We start from the raw sequence: 18,502 nt of genomic DNA, 5'->3' as shown, positions 1-18,502 counted from the left end.
GAAGGGCTCAGAGAAGGAAGGTATGTGGCTTAACACCAAAACAGGCCTTAAATACATTATTGAAATGAGTGGTTAAAAATCCTGATGTAAGTTTTTCCATTTTAAGATTACTGAATAGTTTTTCCATTTTAAGATTACTGAGGACTAGATCTGTTTTTTGAGGGAATTTTTGGCTCTTCCCCTAAGGACTACTACTTTACCCGACTCAGACATGGCATGGAGATGTGGTGGACAACCACCAGATTTATCAGCACATAAGATATATAACATATACGGAACACTACAAGGATAATTTTTGGGGGAAAATGCAATTAAGAATTTTCATCACATGATTTATAGGTATCTCTACAAGTTGCTTTAAATACAGAGAACTGTTGTGTTCACATAGGAACGATATGTTGGGAGTTGAAATGAAAAGGGAACTTCCTTGTATTTCACATCTTTGCAAGCTGACCAATTAAAGCGCATTGGATGCAGAGAGGTTTTTCTATATATTCAGGTGTCAGGTGGGGGCTCTGATTTTACTAGGAGGCTGTAAACCCCCAGTTGTCAAATCATATGACTCTGTCCAAATACATAATACCACCTATCTGGGGTTACCAAGTTTAGCCAGTGAACAGAATCACAGCATTGCTGCATGTCATCTTTAATCAAAAGCCTGATTAGGAGAACTAGTCACAGGATTTTTACCTGAAGGGTATGTAGTCCACTCATTCCTTTAAAAACTTTGCTGCCTATTCGTAGACCCCCACTGAGAGTAACTGCATGGACCGTGCTCTCGTAACTTGCCGACTGGTGTTTCCTATCACATAACCTACCTCTGGGCCACCACGGAAAGTATTAGAAAAGGTAAGTGTTCAAAACTTGCTATGTACTGTAGGACTGTATCGAGTTTCTGATAACTGCAACTTCCTAGAAGAATTTCATTTCAGGCTTCTGTGCTAGGAAAAATTGTGTTTCTCTTCACTTAAAAAAAAGGGTTACAAACAGAGCAGGCTGTATGTGATCAGTATTCCTCTCTGCTACGGCCACTGAAAGCTCCCATCCAAACCGTGTGCTCCTCTAGTGTTTATGCAGGAGCACACGGTTAATGTCTTTTAACTAACTGCACCCTTGCTTTCAGTTTGAGAACCAGTTCTTATTGTCCCTTCATCCTATTTTTAAATAATTATCCTATTGTATGAGTATATGTAAAACCCCCTCAAACACCATTAGGAAAGATATGGGGATAAATTATAGACATTAAATGGTACATATGTTGAAAAATAAGGGTTCTGCAGTTGGTCATCATATATTACTTTCTCAGTAGATGAGGACCCTTTTCTTACAATGTTTTTGCCCACAAGTTGAGCAGCAGATTGTTAAGAACAGGTGCTGGATGTCAGTAAACCAGGGCCCTGGGGGTCCAGCTTTGCGAGTAGCCCTGGGAAGGGCTCCGGACAAATCACTTAATCACTGTGCACCTCAGCGCTAAAATGATGGAAGGCCTTCTCTTGGTTCCCTGCAGCCCTACAGTTTGAATCCAGTTTGTCTTTCATGCTTTCATGAGGCACAGTATGAGAGCGCGGACTGGCACCGGGCCATGCGGCAAGGACCTAAGGGAGGAAGGAAACAGCATAACACAATCGCTTTGTGCAATAGACACTTTTATTGTCCTTTCACCTTTGCAGTCATCTTTGAGTAATCGTCGTGTAAACAATAGAATGGAATGAAATTACATTAAATTGTAGGCAAATGGCTCTAGAACACCTTAACAATTATGACAAGGCAATTATAAATAACTTGTTTTCCTTAGTAATATATAGTTGCTTTTTAAAGTACATTAAAGAGCTGCCATATCTAGGGTTAGCTAGGAAAGAGCAATGGTACCATCCCGGGAGCCCACCTTCCCAAAAGTTGAGACTCCAATTTTGAAAATCCTAAGGTTACTATTTCATAATATATAGTCAAGCAGAGGGCTATGTGGGTTGAAAGTATTTATTCTTAACAGCGTTTTACCTTTAGTCATTGCACAAGACCCTTTCTATTATTTTTCACTCCATCTCGGTATTCTGCAAAATTTCAAGTAAAACTCAGATTCTGGTATTTTCAAGTGTATCACTTAAGGGAAGTCAAATCAGAGATGGATACATAATGAGCGATCTAAAAGAATGGCAACATCTTACATAGCATTCTAAGCGTTCCCGTGGAGCAAAACTTAAGGATGTCACTTTATGTAGAGGACATTTTAGATCTGAGACTTTTCCAGAGCAAAGCAGTCTCAGGCACATTCTTGATATCAAAATTTGCAAGGCACCTCCCTCTCCCAAAAGACAATCAGATTGTGGATTGGTTTTTAGGCAAACAAACCAAAATAGTAGCATCCTAATTCAGTCATTTCAAAAATCAGAAGTTATAAATACTCCAAAGATAGACCTGAACTTTTTTTGTTTAAATAATGAGATTAACTGCAAGAAGCATGTAATCAAAAACTTTTCTTCTTATAGCTAAGGTGTGTAATGCATAAATATATGAAAAATAAAATTCACAGTCAGTTTGAAAACTAGAATTCAAGTTTGGCTAATAAATCTTAATTTTATAAGTATATTAATTTCTAAATACAACATAAAGAGGCAGTTATTGTCAGATATACAATTAAAGGAGAACAGAAAGAACGATGAAAGAACTAGGCTTCTGATAGAAAAAATTCCTTTTGTTGCCAATAATAGGGCCACCTGAGTGTATTTCAGATTCTTTTCACTTAAGGGGTATCCAAATTGATTGCTAAGAATATTAAATAGCAACAGTCACGCAGCTGTGGCATTTGCATGTTATCATACTGTGGATTGCTAGAGAATAAAGCAGAACTTGGGAGTATTGTTAAGGTCAAAAAAATTGGTTTTATCCCGTCTCATTGAAGCCAGTCTCTTCACAATCTTCTGATTTTGCTGGGAACTGGGAGCGAGGGGTTGGGGGAGGGCAGGAGAGGACAGCGTCGAGGGACGTACATCAGCTGACACTCAACTGCGCGAACCCGATCAGCTTCACTTCATCAGGAATCTCCGACCCGTCGCAGCCGGAAGCCTGGAAAGGGAGAAAGAATCCTTCAGTGCTCTTTTTCAAGAGCTGCTCATGTGACAGCATTCATGTGACAGCATATCTACGTAGAGTCTGTGTGGGGCCACAGGTCCCATCTCTGCCAGGAGAGACCCTAAGAACCACTCTGTTGAAAGACTACTGTAAGAAATACCGTTAGCCTGCTGTCAAGTACAGAAAATGGGGGGAAACGAGATTTCCCATTAAACCACCACTGGGCTCAGACTCAGAGCTTGGGAACTGCCAGTGAGCCATAGGACTGCTGTGAAACCACATATAAATGTTCACTTACTGAAGTGATTAAAAGAATGTTACACAAAAATAAACTCAGATTAAACTCCTAAGAGAAACCACAGGCAGTAATCTCTTAGACAGACACCCGGCCTCAGTAACAGTTCTCTGGATCTGTCTCCTCAGGCAAGGGAAGTCGAAGCAAAAGTAAACAAATGGATTTTACACCAACTAAAAAAGATTTTGCACTGCAAAATGAAAAGTCCAAGTGAAAAGCAACCAAAAAAAAGGAAAAAGTCGGCCTACTGGAGGGGAGAAACAATCTGGTAAGGAGTTACTATCCAAAATACCCAAAGAGCTCATATAGCACCAAAAAAATAAGACACATAGATCAGTGGAAGAGACTAGCCCGAAATAAACCCAGGCTTATGTGGTCAATTAATCTATGACAAAGGAGGCAGAATACACAACAGGGAAAAGACAATCTCTTCAATAAATGGTATTGGGAAAACTGGTCAGTCACATGCAAAAGAAAAACTGGATCTCTTACACCATACACAAAAATAAACTCAAAATTGAAGACCTAGTTCTGGGACAAAGGCATTAGAAACTTTTTCTGGACACAACTCCCTAGTCAAATGCATTAAAAGCAAACATAATCAAGTGGGACTACATCAAAGTAAAAAAGCTGCACAGCAAAGGAAACCGTAACAAATTGAAAAGGTGAAGTACTAAATGGGAAAATATATTTGCAAATGATAGAGCTCGTAAGGGGCTAATATCCAAAATATAGAAAAGACTCTTACAACGCAACACCAAAAAGACATACAGATGATGGCCAACAAACACATGAAAAGAGGCTCCACATCACTGATCACCAGGGAAATGCAAATCAAAGCCACAATGAGTTATCACCTCACACCAGTCAGAATGGCCACTATCTAAAAGACAAGAAATAACATGTGCTGGAGAGGATGTAGAGAAATGGGAACCCTCCTACACTGTTGGTAGGAATGTAAATTGGTGCAGCCACTATGAAAAACAGTACAGGGGTTACTCAAATGACTAAAAATAGAAGTAACATATGATCCAGTAATTCCACCTCTAGGAATTTACCCGAAGAAAACAAAATCCCTGATTTGAAAAGATGTACGTGCCATTATGTTTACTGCAGCAATATGCACAATTGCCAAGGTAGAGAAGCAACCTAAGTGTCCCTCCAAAGATGAATGGATAAAGAGGTGGTATATATACACAATGGAATGTTAGCCATATGGTGGGCCCAGAGGGCATCATGCCAAGTGAAAAAAGTCAGAGAAAGACAAATACCACATAATTTCCCTTATATGTAGAATCTAAACGGATTCAGACATGTAGAGAACTGGGGATTGCCATATGGGTGGGGGATAGGCAAAATGGGAGGGGACTAAGAGGTATAAACTTCTAGAAAAAAAAGACAAGAATGGAAAGACCATTGTAAGAAATAGTCAATAATAGTGTAATAATTACGTGTAGTGACAGACACTTCATGGTGAGCATTTCATAATAGTCAAATTATAATAAATATAATATTGTATGTCAACTATACTTCAAAAAAAAATACTGTGAAAATGAACACAAGCGATCTAACAGGTCACCTTGGGGTGTTTGGTTTTCCCCAAAACCATCTCCTTAGTAAAACTAGCCAGAAAAAAAAGGGGTCACCAAGGAGTGGAGTGGCTCATGATAGGTTAACTCCTATTCAAGTGCCAGTGAGTAATTTGAGGAAAGGTACCATAACACTGTTTTTCTCATAACAGAATTTTTATTTTAGGACATGTATTGCCTAAAATTGTCCCAAATTATAGTGTGCCAAATACTTTTTCTCTTCAAAATCAAAAGGAACTGGAAATAAGCCACTGCCCATCGAGCTTCTCATTGGTCCTAATTCCTAAGTCATTTTTCACTGCCTCTCCCCCGTCCCCCGTCACTCACGCACACAGTACTCAAATCACCATTGGAAGCTGCATCTTCACTCAATAGTACATAAATCAAAATTGGGTATCATGAAGTACTGTAAGTGGGGAGAAAAAGTTGGGGATGGGTAAATCTTTTCTTGGCCTAATTCCTGCTAAATTATTGTTGAAACAACTTTCCATGGAAAAAAGCACTTCCCAATCATCAGACTGCTCCAAGAAACAGCACATAAACTCAGCCCTCTGCCAACCCCAGCATTTACTTTTAAAATAAGCAGCTAATTAGACCTATAACTAAAATATTTTAAATAAAATAATATTCAGTGTTAGATATATAAGAAAATCAGTAGTGTAAAGGATACAGATACTGGTTAGCAGTTAAAGAATTTACTTTGTGCCCGTCCAATGATTTCTCTAGTTATATTTGACAGATAAGCTATTCAGTAATTTCATCGTGTTGGCAGGGGCAGTAAGATCAGAAATGCTCCTCTCCTTATGAGTTTTAAAAAAGTATATAGGCATAGAAGGCTTTCAGTTGTGAGATTTTCCAGTGGGTATTTGTCAAACTGATACTGTTATATTCACCACCACCCCAGCCACCAACTTTCTCTTCCCTTATCAATGTTCCTTATCTGTCTCTCTAACCCTTTTCTTCCTTCCTATGTAGCTATTGTTAATGTCATTTACTCAACCCACTGAGTAGGGGCAGAAACAATTTGTGTAATTAATAGGCAATGACACACGTCTGCGGACAAACTGCTGCTGGAGACAGAAAGGTCAGACCGGTAAGCGGGAGGCACAACAGCGCATTTCAAAGCTCCATCAGAAATTTGGCAATGTGAGTAAGGAAGGATAAAATGACTAGATATAAAAACAAAATATCCAGTAGCAGTAAACCAACTAGCAACAAAAGAAAAACATTAAATCTTCTTGTTGAGAGTCATGGAAGTGAGAATTTACAATGACAGTGGGTCACCAAACCAGGGGTGGCCATGGGTACACTGCACAGGGCATCCTTGGGAGTCCGGATCCCAGCCCACGTCCCAGTGTCTCGTGCGCAGGCCGGGCTGGAGGGCAGTGCTTCAGAGCACTCCACAGCCCCTTTCTTCCCCACTCCCTTGCTGGCGCTCTCCTACCCAAGGCTGAGTTCTTGTCTCACTGCAGGGCAACATGCAAATGGTTCTGAAAGGTGGACAGTGAGGGGCAAAGGGCCCTGAGGGCAGGTCTCAGAGTTTTTGGTCGCAGGATTCCTTGAGAGTAAAGTGTTACAAAAATTATCAAGGACTCCAAAAGCTTCTGTTGATATGGGCTATATTTATTATACTGACTTAGTACTACCAAAATAAATATAACCCACATTAACATGTTTGTTTTAATATATTTTAATAATCACTTTAACATTATTCAAATGTTTAACATAGAAACAGAAGATATTTAACAACGAAGTCATTAAAAATAATAAACCCAATATATACTAACAAATAATATTGTCATAAAAATAACTACAGCTTACAAAAGCAAACACATCTGAGAAGAGGCACTGCTTTACATTTTACAGATCTCTTTAATATCTTGCTAAATAGACCTGGATTTTCACACCTGCTTCTGTATTCAGTCTATTGCTCTATATTGTTTTCTTTGAAGTATATACAGAAAAATGCAGTCTCACCAAACACCTAGCTGAAAAAGGGAATCATGTTTTATGGCCTTTACAGATAATTGTGGATATTGTTCGTCACTACACCAAAACTCACCAAGCAGTAGTTTCTTAAAGGTTAGATGCAGGGTGGAATCTAAAACCACAGCATGGAACTTTTCATTCCCTGTTGTGTGATGGCCCATAGGTTTATCTTGCACTTTGAATGGAACTTTCCCGCGGCCATGACTTCTCAGCGTCACTGAGTTACGCACATTTTCCAATGTTGCCATAGTTCACTATACAGTATCAAGTCATGCTCATTAATTTCACCCACCGCCAATGTCATCAGAAAGTCCAAGTACTGAGGGGTTGTTTCCCACATCCCTAGTCTGAATGACCAGTTTGTCAGTTATTTTTTCAAGTAAAAATGGTGTTCCATTAAAAAAAAAGAGAGATTAAATAAAAATCAGTATTTCATGCCACAATAGGAAAATGCGTACGTGAAACTGCCTTAGTTCTGTATCTGGTTTTTAAAGTTACTGAGGGCAGATGCCTAAGTGGCTCTGAAGAACAGGATAGCTCCTAGCACAGACTGATGTTCCTGCCTTGATTTGCACCAATATAAGCAGTTTTGACCACCATGGTTTTTACAACCAAGGTCAGCACTGGAAAAAGCAGGTAACATCTTAGTATTATTATGAAGACGTTTGACATCCAGGATGGATTCTTTAAAAGGGAACCCACAAAGAGCCCCAGAAGTCCAGGAGCCATACTTGGTGAACTTCAAAGGAAAATATATGCACTGTCAGGAACTCACGCAGCATGACAGTACAATACCAGGCACGCTCTCTCTCGAGTGTCTATACTCTGAAAATCTCTACCTCCTCACTAGCCTGACCAGCAGGTATGGCCTGAGTCCAGTAGAGGAGCTAAAGATGGGGTTATCCAGCACCAATCACAGCGATTCCCTCCACCCCAAACCTACATGCACTGTGGAACCACCCGGTGAGTCTGGAAGCATACCAGTGCCCATGTCCACCCCTGGAGGCTGGTCTGGTCTGGGGTGTGCTCTGGGCACTGGGATTTTCTGAGCTCCCTAGGAGATTCACAGGTTCAGTAGAGTTTGAGAATCACTGTATCCTAGTGCTTCCCAATGTGTGGAACTCCAAGTTTCCTTTAAAGCAGCGATTCTCAAACTTTCGCAGGCATCAGAACCACCAGGAAAGCTTATTAAAACAGATTCCTGTGGCCCACTTGCCAGAGATTCTTAGGCCCAAGATGGGGCCCTAGAATTTACATGCTGATCAAGTTTCCAGGAGAAGCAGACCCTGTCTGTGTGTGGCCACACTGGACAAACACTGTTTCCGATGCAGCAGGAGGCACGGACAAGTTCCGTAAGATCTCTGTCTCACCTTTCTTCCCCTACAGTTTTTATCTCATTTGAGTCTTGGCTTTACCTGCACTGGTGGAGGCTCAGCCTTCCACTACACCTATGCTGAAAGCCTCTAAAAATAAGGCTCTTCAGTCATTAACTGCCAAAATGCTTATAAAATTGCTATCTGCAACACGTGATTAAACTTCAGTAACTAAAATCTATAATGCACATGTAAATATGTGCCAATGGGATGTTAATTACATGTACTTACAATGTGTATTCTGTTTTCAATCTCATTTCATATTTTTACTAATGCAATTTAAAATATCCCATGTTGAAAGCGGTAAGACTCACTTTGCAAAATTGCAAGGTAGAAAATTTTTTAAATGACTTAAAAATATTTATGAAAACTTGTCTCAGTGCAAGGCTCATAACACCAACAAACCAGTGTGGGTATGTCAGACCCAAAGCAGATAATACTTGAGCTGAGATTCCCTCTTTTTGTTAGAAGTGATTTAAAAAAAAAAAGGTTTCTGATGTCCCTGGCCATACCAGCAGCGGCATCATACTCCACTTTTATCTGCCAAGTGGAGCTGAAGATCTCATTCCGGAGAGAAGAAGTAAATGTGCTCCTTCATATGACCAACACCCTTGCTCCTGGGGCCATTCCTTCTGTAAACAGATATACAAGGACAGACACCTTTTCAAACTTTAGCCAAGGCGGAAAAACACTCCACTGGTAGATGGCTCCGTCTTCACTCTCCCCACTCCCACCACTATTAGAAACACTTGGCTCAACACCGCAATCACCACGGGTGCTGTCAAAGCTCCCAGAGCCCAGGTTGCACCAAGAACAGTTAAGTTAGGGTGCCTGCTGTGGCACCTAGGCGTTAGCCATTTTTTTGAAGTTCTTCCTCCACCCCATCCCCTAAGTAAATCCCTGAAGATAGCACTGTTCTTTAGACCATTTTGAGGCCCCTGACTTTCTCCCTTAGAAAGCAAAGAAAGCTCTCAGATTAAACAGCTGAGAGATAAAAGGACCGTGAGCACCAGGGAAAAAAATGCCTCAACTTTATTATTCGCCAATAAAATAACTGAATTGATGAATGAAGGCCAATGATGTGAATCTCTGTGGTTTACCAGGAAGTTAGCATCTTACAAAAGATGAGGCCAAGGATCGGTTCCGATTAGCTCTGTCAAGGGCATCGCAAACTGGCTGGCAACTGGTAACAACAAAGAAAGCTTCTAGGTTTTAACTAGGGCTGGGCTGAAGGTTAAGTGACAGAAACAGACGGGCGCTCCTGCACTTGGCTTTATTTAACATCCTTAACTCTAGTGGGAAAAAGCCATCAATTTCCATTTAGAGAAAATGCCACATTAGTTCATTCTCAAGCTGTAAGGGTAATAAGGGAAAGCATGTGTGGGCTGTCCTGCAGGAATCCTGTGCCAGATGGGCCAGAATTACTCAGTCTGCTTAAGGTCCAACAGATACTCAGTCTCAGCCACTGCAAATGCAGCCAGTCATTGCGAAGAATGACTCGACAAAGAAACAAGAGAACTGTGAAGCCCTAAGGCTGCAGCGTCCCCCCTCCGGGAATGACTAGTGCTGGGAGTATGGCCTGGGATGCTAGACCAGAGCTGGATCCCCAGCTGCTGCACCGCCTGACCCTGGGCAAGTCAGCCCCCCAGACGGTGCACCTCGTGATATCACCGTCTCGTGGGGTCGTGAGGATGGAGTCACTCAAACACCTCAGGCACTGCCTGGGCAAGCAGTGGGTGCCCCAGAAATAGCATTGATTTTTGTTACTTCTGCAGGCAAAGCCAAGGCATTTTTAAGGGATTCTGAAGAAAGAGGGCATGGAGAAGAGTCACAATTCTAATTCTTTTAGAAGGATTAAGACAAATGTAAAGGAAAAGTAAATAATGAGGGCTGAAGTGTTTGTAAATGCGGTTTATATTATTCCAATATATTTTAATTATTATCAAGCCCCTGCTGTGCACCAGTCACTGGGGATCTAAGACAGAAGCCTGCCCTCTTGGGCCTCTAGAGGTATTAGAGATATAAATAAGCTCTGCATGGTTTCATGATTTAACCCTTGTCAGGGAGAACATAGGAGGGGGACTTAAACCAGGACTGGATGTCAGAAAAAGCTTCACGGAGAAAGGGAAATTAAAGCAGAAAATTGGAACATGTGTAGTGCTGGTGAGACAAAGAGGAGGCCCGGAGACGTGGGGAGAGAAGAGCATTTTAGTAAGAGGGAAATGGAAATGTAAAGGGCCAGCCGATGACAACGGGAAGCCTGAGAACGAGACAGACAGAGGGGTGGGGGTGGTAAGGAAGGGTGAGGCCAGTGACCCGAGGGAGGTCTGACCGGGCGGCCTCCTGAGCCAGGTTCAGGGGCTTGGGTTTTAGGAAGGGGCAGCAGAGATCCACCGAAGTGTTGGGGGCATTTGGAAATGGTAAAAGCATCACTCCGGCCCCAGCCCCAGTGCGGGGAACAGAGCTGGAGGCAGGAAACTCAGGGTTGGGAAGATAAGAGGACCCCAGTGGGGTGCTGGAGGTGCGGATGGAGTGGGCAGAATCAGACACCGAATCCAGGGAAGCAACGAGCCGATCAGAGCAGGGGATGGGAGACGCACGATATTCTTCCGGTTTAGAGAAAGCAGAGTAGATGTTCTTATAAAACCTTCAATGGCAGGAAAGGGCTGGGGGCCTGCTACTCCTGTTTATAGGTAAGCAAGTTCCAGACAATAGGAATAAGCATGAAGTTTTAATCTCTTATCTGTTTACATATTCAAAATTAGGCAAAATATTCCTAAAGTGGCATGTTTAACTTCTTTCTTAGGGTATGAAAAATGAATCATGAAACATTATTATTGGCTTGATATGCTGACACAGGGGGTCATGTTCTCATCAATACAGTCTCATATAAATATGTTTAAAAAGATGCAGGTAAGTGAGAAACATAACAGAGGCGACAGAAGATGAGTTTTCAAATTAAGTTATCACTCTATGTCTAAACAATATATTTTTATCAAAACCAAATGAATCTCTTCAGATAAATTCTTTCTGTAAAATCTCTGTGTTTTACTTTTACCACAGAGTCTAGTCATCTGAAATTAGGCTAACATTTACTGTAACTAATCATTTAGCATTTTTGGCCATGTACATTTTCCATTAAATTTTCACAAAAAAATAGATATCAATATGTTGTACACAGCAAAGTGTTGGTTATCTAGGTATTAAATTGCAGCATTCTGACTTGCCCTTGGTAAGACTAATTTATCATTTTTTAAATGAGTCGTTTAAAGGTCCTGCTTTCAGGAAAATAGTCACTATTTGGCCCGTTCCCCATTTCTGGCCATGATCGCCATCTCTTGGTTTCACAATGATCCCAGCGTGTTCAGTGTTCTGTGTCTCTGTGGCCATCCCAGATCTTAAATTTAAAATTTATTAGTGTAGAAAGGCTGCTGGACTGTTTCCCCTCTAAGAGATTCTGTCTCTGTGTTTTGAAATGTGGAGTTAAAATGTTATGTCTTTGTTCACCAGCCTCCAGCAGGCAGTCGCTTCCAATCACCTAAACCATTTCTACAACAATCAGCTTCAAGTTTTAAAAGTTAGAACCACTTGGCTTTCACTTCAGCACGTTGCTTGGAATTCAATTTAACTTTGTAGATGTAGTCAAGCTGCCAAACGAACTGAAAGCAAAACGGTACAGGCTGCAAGATGTCTCAAATGGCTGTTCTCAGAGACAGGAAGGCAGAACAACGAGCTACACTCAGGGACGACGAACTTGCTGCTTGTGATCGGAACATGTTCCCAACTGTCGAGCAGGCAAACGGCAAATGCCAAAATGGGCCCCAAAAGAAAAGAACAATAGCGACAAAGCTACAGAGCAGGCTATTAAACAATATTATTATTCCTTGCTGGCACAGCATGATAACGTATTTACCTTTTCCATAACTTTCAACTTACCAACTTAAATGTCAATGTTTTTAAAGCTTTGGGATCATCTACAATCTTCTGTAAATTAGCAGCCACTGTAAAACACAAACATGGAGGGAAAATGTCTACATTATTTCCAATAACATTGGGTCTTTACATCAGTGATTCAGGCAATGTGACAAATGATACAATAAGCTGCGAAGTAATTTCTTTCTCAGATGTTATTACAAAGCACATGTAAACGACCAGATTACTCTCGGGCAGACATTTTCTACACTAGTATCTTCAGCACATTTGAGTTAATCATGATACATCAACCCCACATTTCATAAAATAAAATGAGAAATTACTTTCTAACGCAAAGTAGAAACAGTAGCAGCAGCTCCCAGTGTTCCCACTAGGTTTTTCTCGGCGCTCATGACTAAGCAACTTATTAGCCAGGAGAGGACAGTACAAAGCAGAGAGGAGATACTGCAGATACTGTTTCTCTGGAAATAATGGGTCACCACATTCGAACTCCTGTCCTACAAATTCACTCAATCCTCTGCATCCATTGTCATCAAAGCAACAAGATAGAGTAGATAACCTCTACAACCTGGACATATGTTTTAGCGCTTTCAGAGCCCAGTGATCCATCAAGCCAGTAAAGTGCCCTGGGGTAGTTGGTGGACCACAGCCAAGCACAAGAGGCTGTCAGTTTGGAGCTCGATAGTGAAGATGTGTTTTCAGTATTGGCTGATTCATCAGAGACTCGTTCTATTCGCCATGGAATCATGATACATTTGATAAGCTAGTAGAGAAGTCAGCTTTGCCTGCCTACTCTGCTGGCTTAAGATGCTGTCTATGAACAGAATTATCAAAAGGTAATGCTGATGGAAGTTTAAAACCTTGTTCTTCCCATATCCAAACTTAAACTACTGGAAGTAAGGGCTATTGGTTAGGGTCAGAGAAGTTACTATTGAAGAAATTAGGGGAGAAGGTGCCATTTATCATTATCAAATCACCTGCTGCTTCAGTAATTAGGCATCTGAAAAGTCTGAATATTTTAAGATAAAAAATTAAGATGAAAGAGTAAACCTATAAATATTTTGAGAAAAATTTTCTAGTAGACAGTGCTTAAGTAGCACAAAATCTGTGCAAATTTTATTTTCCTCTAGTAGGAAACAACCTAGATCCACGGGTTCGCAAATCAGTTTATTTCATTTAATTCAGCAGCTGAGAGGAGAAAAAAATATGAAAATTACATGCTCAGTATGGCTTATTTCTCTTTAGAATGCATAATACAGGCGTCGTTTTATCTTCATCTGTTGCCCTCTGAATATCTGCCGGCCTTCTGCCTGAGCAGTGGGCAAGGTCTTCGTCTAGTAATGCTCCCATTCCCTCGTCTCTCTCCTCTTCCTCTTGCCCACGCACTCATCGGGTAGCGCCCAGGCCACCAACCTCAGCACAGCTACGCTTGCCAAGCTTCCTTTAGCCTCCTCAACAGCTTCCCGAACATACTCCGGATACTCACGTCGTCTAGTAATCCACACAAGAAACCCTGGCCCAGGGAGTGAAAGGCACTTGCTGTAACTTCTGTCCACAGCAGCCAGCGTTAATTCTGTCAGGTCATTCTGACTATATGCAAAGTGCAGCCCTGGAGCACAGTCACCACTTTGTTACAACATAAAACTGTTCTAATGGTTCCTCTGATTTGGGCTGACTTCACGAGTGGCCATAAAGTCTGTCTATGAATTTCTGTCCTTTCATCAGCGCCTCTCAGTTAATGGGGATGATTTATTGCCTTGCTCTGGGTCATCTATTTCCAGTCTGCTCCCTAACGTTCTGCCAAAAGCAGAGCTCTGGCCTGCACTAGAGCACATCCCTCTCGTGCTCTCTGCTGCACACCGGCTGTGCTAGGGCCACGTTCCAGGGAACCCAGCTAAGTGAGCTGTAGACTGGAGGGCAAGACAGAGCTTCTAGAGTCTTAAACCACCATCCCAGAAATGATGCTCCCCATCTGTGATCTTACACCTCAGGTACATTAGCGATTCAGCTTCTGTCTTGAGCTCAAAGCAAAAATAGCAAAACTGGCCACTTACCTGATTACTTATCCTAGCTGCTAGGCTTATTTTCAATTTAGTTGATTCTAATTTGTTGTAAAGTGCTATAAAATACCTTCATTTAACTGACATCACAAAAAACTCAGGGTGATGCTAATTTCTCTTCCAGTAGCAATGCTCATTAAAAAGATGGGTGTCACTGTTTTCTCCCTTCTCCTGACTGTGCACCTGGATTTCAAAAATAAAAATGCTCCTTACCTGGAACGTGAGCTGAGAAGAAAGAGCTGGCTGTTACTTTAGAGTTTCTTAAGTATGTGCTGGTAACACTGAACTTCAGGTTTTAAATTACTCTAGCGGGGCGTCTGAACCCTGCCCCCTCAGTGTCCATCAACATCTTTCCGGCCCTTTCCCACTTTCCCAAATGAACCTCATTCCCCTCCTTTCTGGTGCAGACTCTATTGTCTTCCTTGAGCTCAGCCCCCTCTTCCCCCTGCCTTCACTTACAAGTGCCTTGCCTTTCTCCTGGTCACAAGGACCCAGGTAATACTCACTGAGGCCCCAGGGTTGGGGCCTTCTGCCCTACCGCTGGGGCTACACGATACTTTTGTGTGAGTAATCTATTTCTTGCTATTTTTGTGTCCCAGTGTCCCACTTACAGGCTTGAATCCCTGTCAGAACTAGAAGCTTCTATTTGCTCTTTTGGACATTTGGCCTAAGGTATGGTAAATACCGTGCTTTATGAAACTGTAATAATATCATTAACAGCCACGTGAAAAAGAAGCGGATGCTCAACACCTCCCTGAATCTAAACGGAGGAGGAAGTAAGATTGTGGGGGGCGATAATCTATTGGCGGCACGGCAGCCGAGCTGACGTTTCTTTGACAAACTAAGTCGGACATTCTCCAGACCGTTTTCTCTACAACTCCTGGTACTACTCAAATTCTGCACATTTTGACAGTTGGAAAGGTAACAGTTATAAAATTACTATTTACAGTCTCTGTTTATGTTCCCAGTGATTAGCGGAACAATGCACTTCTCTCCCCAGATACTAGCATATTTCACAACAATCTCATATTGTATTGGTCTTCTAGTGGTGGTGGGTTAATTTATTTGAACTGTGGGGAATGCACATCAATGAAACCCAAATCTAAAGTACTCTCCTAGGAAGAAATTCTTAGCGAAGACAGAAGCCAAGACGGGTTACCTGACACAGTGATGACATGACAATATTGTCTTACACAAAGGCCAAACCTGAACATCTGCTCTGTACACTGGATCGCTGCAGAAAGGCAGAGTGCAAATAGGTATGGGTGCCAAAAAAGAATCCAAGCTCCAAGGGGGAAAGGAGGTGATAGGAGGGTGGGTTTCCTATGACCCTGCTGTAACACTCATGTGAAGTGATGGCTAATAACGCAGTGTGGGACACAGTAGAGATCTGCCCAATTATTTCCCTAGATCTCCAGGCTCTTATCCTCATGAGAGGAATGTAGCATAGTATGTAAGGGCCTGCATTCTCCAGTATGGGTTCCAATCCTGCCTCCTGTTTCAAGCTGTCGCCCCATGAACCTGGGCAAGTTTAGTTAGTCCCTTGTGCTTGAGTCTGTGCATCTGTCACATGTGGATAGATGTAAGCAGTGCCTGCCTGAGAGCGTTGTTTTTACTGATTGAGTTAATAAACATGAAGTGCTCAGACTCGTGCATGATGTATAGCAAATGTATACTAACTATTAGCTTATTACCTCTACTCTGAACAACGGCATATCTTAAGTGGCTTCCTCGCCTTTGGTCTTAACTCCTCATGAGCCCCTCTTTTTGACCTTCATCAGAGTTACTTAGAAAAAGTAGGTCATAAATGGAATGTGTAATGCCATTTAACTGTTCACATCAACTCAGGGTGAAGTCCAACTTTTTAATGTGGTCCACGATCCCTTCCACCATCTGGCCTAACCTCACTCTCTCCAGTTCCTTTTCTGCCATTTCCTACCCTGGATTTTGCCTGGAAGAGCTCCACAACCACTCCCTCCCCTAGATCTCTAACACCACTCTTACCATGGGGTGCCGAAATAAGCCATTAGGGATCTGACTTCCACACTACATTCAAACGCTTTGATACACACAAAATCTTACTAACTGTGCAAGAAGTTCACCTTTGAAATGTATCCACATATACAGACACTGACGACTTCTCACCACCTCCCCTACTACTACCCACACATGACTAGACTTACACAATAGCTTTTTGTTTCCCTGCTTCCATCTGGGTCCCTCCACGGCCCAGCCTTCAGCCAGCAGCCAGCAGAGGCTTTTTACGTGCAATCAGACCATGTTACTTTTCTACTGAAAACCCTCCGGTAGCATTCCAGCTCGGCGTAAAAGCCAGTCTCTAAGTGGTCTACAAAACCCAGCTGCTCAGGCCTCCCGTGCCATGTGTGACCTCATCCTTCACCAAATTTCTCGCTACCACCTGAGAACTTCTATCCCCGCCATTCCTTCTTCCTCCATGACTGCCTCCCTCCCTCTGTCCCTCCCGGTTTCTGTTCAGATGTCCCAGGCTACCTTAGTAACACCCTCCCCCAATGCTTCACTATTTCTTTATCCGGGATTTTCCTTTTTGAAAGCACATATCACCACCAGACATACTACATGTTTATGAATTATTTTTGGAGGCAGCCTTTCACTTACCCTACATGCCCAGAACATAAACTCCAACGGGTACAGACACCTTGCCTGGTCCATAGCTGGGATCCTTGTGTCTGACATACAGTGAGTATTGACTTAGATGGCTCCAGGTCTAAGCCCCAGGCTAAGACCCCATAGAAGAATTACTCATATCTTCAAGAATTTCTACAAATATGCCTCCTGACCAATAATCCCATTTGTCTTCCCTAAATTAACTCTTGGCTTGTCTCAAATGAATATTGGGCATCCTAGGTAACCATGACCTTAAAGACTGGTCATTTTTCGTTTTTAAAAATTGAGGTATAATTGACCTGTAACACACTTTATTAGTTTTAGGTGTACAACATGATTCTTTTATACATATTATATATATATGAAGTATGTATATATATATGCACATGTTATGAAATGATCACTACAGTAAGTCTAGTTTACATACGTCACCATATGCTGGGCCCTGGGGTCCAGCCCTAAGTTTGTGCGAGCCACAGCCCTGTGGACCTTACGGACACAAGCCCTGATGGCTTTCAAAGTGAGATGTTTTGGGGGCTCATCTCTCAGGTGCTGGCCTTAGGAGTGGGGTGTGGAGTTCAGATCCTTTGCTCCTCAGGAAGGAGCCAGGACCTGTAAGTTTCCTCCTAAGTAAGTGTATGTTGCCACACTTGGGGTGGGGTTTGTGGAGAGATTGTGTCTCAGCCTCTCTTTTCCATTGCGTTGTTTTTTTCTTGTTCACCCACAGTGAAGGAGTTGTTGCTCAGCAAATTTTTGGTTTTCTTTCAGAAGAACCAGTTCCATATGTAGCTGCAGATCGGGTGTGTCTGTGGGAGAAGGTGAGTTCAGGATCCTCCTTCGCTGCCACCTTGAACTGGAACCCAGGATTTATTTTATCTTGATCAATTTCAACTGTTACATCTAATCCACCAGCAATTTCCAAAGTTCTGCCTTTACTCTGTATTTGAAATTGTTTACCTCTCTTCATCTCTACTGCCTCCACCCCATTTCATCTACAAGGAACCAGCCAGACTGGCCATTTTCCACTCGGTTTTGTTCAGAGATGAGAGTCCAGCTCACTGTCCAGGTAAACCACCCGGGCTAGCCCAGGTGGCGGCTCAGGCAGAGGACTCTGCAGTGAGTACCAGAGGACGGACGTGGTGGGCATGCGTGTGGCCCGAGACGGTCTGCGGCAATGGGAACTGCAAGTCACATCCCGAACTTGCCCTCTTAGCACTCTCCCAGGAAAAAGCGGGCAGCCCCTTCTGGGAGAACTGTTCCCAGGCGGATCCAAGCAATACAAAGGGCAGACAGAGTGGATCCTGCGGTGTGCAGCCCCGATCTTCTCTCCAGGAATGGCGTGACTACCCCATTGGCTGGGGCGCCGGGTGGCGGATGCCCCTTAGTTCCATCCTCTTTGGGAATTCTCCGAGGCTAAGGACAGCCGTCTCCCCTGAAGTCAGACTCTTTCCCTAAAGGCAGCTGCATTCACGACTGGCTGTGACAGTACACAGGCCCCACTGACTCTGGGCGGGACAACCCTAAGGGCCGCCTCTGATGCAGAACTCC

The 18,502-nt window shown here is 42.5% G+C and overlaps 1 protein-coding gene across 1 annotated transcript in view; it reads right to left on the bottom strand.

Annotated features, from left to right (window-relative positions):
• Positions 1 to 1,628: 1,628 nt before the first annotated feature.
• The window catches only part of STK39 (serine/threonine kinase 39), a 278,894-nt gene continuing 262,020 nt past the window's right edge, over positions 1,629 to 18,502 (bottom strand). The window contains exons 17-18 of the mRNA XM_036884016.2: positions 12,252 to 12,316; positions 1,629 to 3,063 (exon numbers count right to left, since the gene is read on the bottom strand). Of these exons, the coding sequence (XP_036739911.2) occupies positions 2,989 to 3,063; positions 12,252 to 12,316 (140 nt within the window). The 3' untranslated portion in view covers positions 1,629 to 2,988. The remainder of the gene's footprint in view (positions 3,064 to 12,251; positions 12,317 to 18,502) is intronic.

This window comes from Manis pentadactyla, chromosome 8, assembly GCF_030020395.1.
Source record: "Manis pentadactyla isolate mManPen7 chromosome 8, mManPen7.hap1, whole genome shotgun sequence".
Classification (NCBI taxonomy): Eukaryota; Metazoa; Chordata; class Mammalia; order Pholidota; family Manidae; genus Manis; species Manis pentadactyla.
Note: the sequence above shows the minus strand (reverse complement) of the source record. Positions and strands in the feature narration are given on the sequence as shown.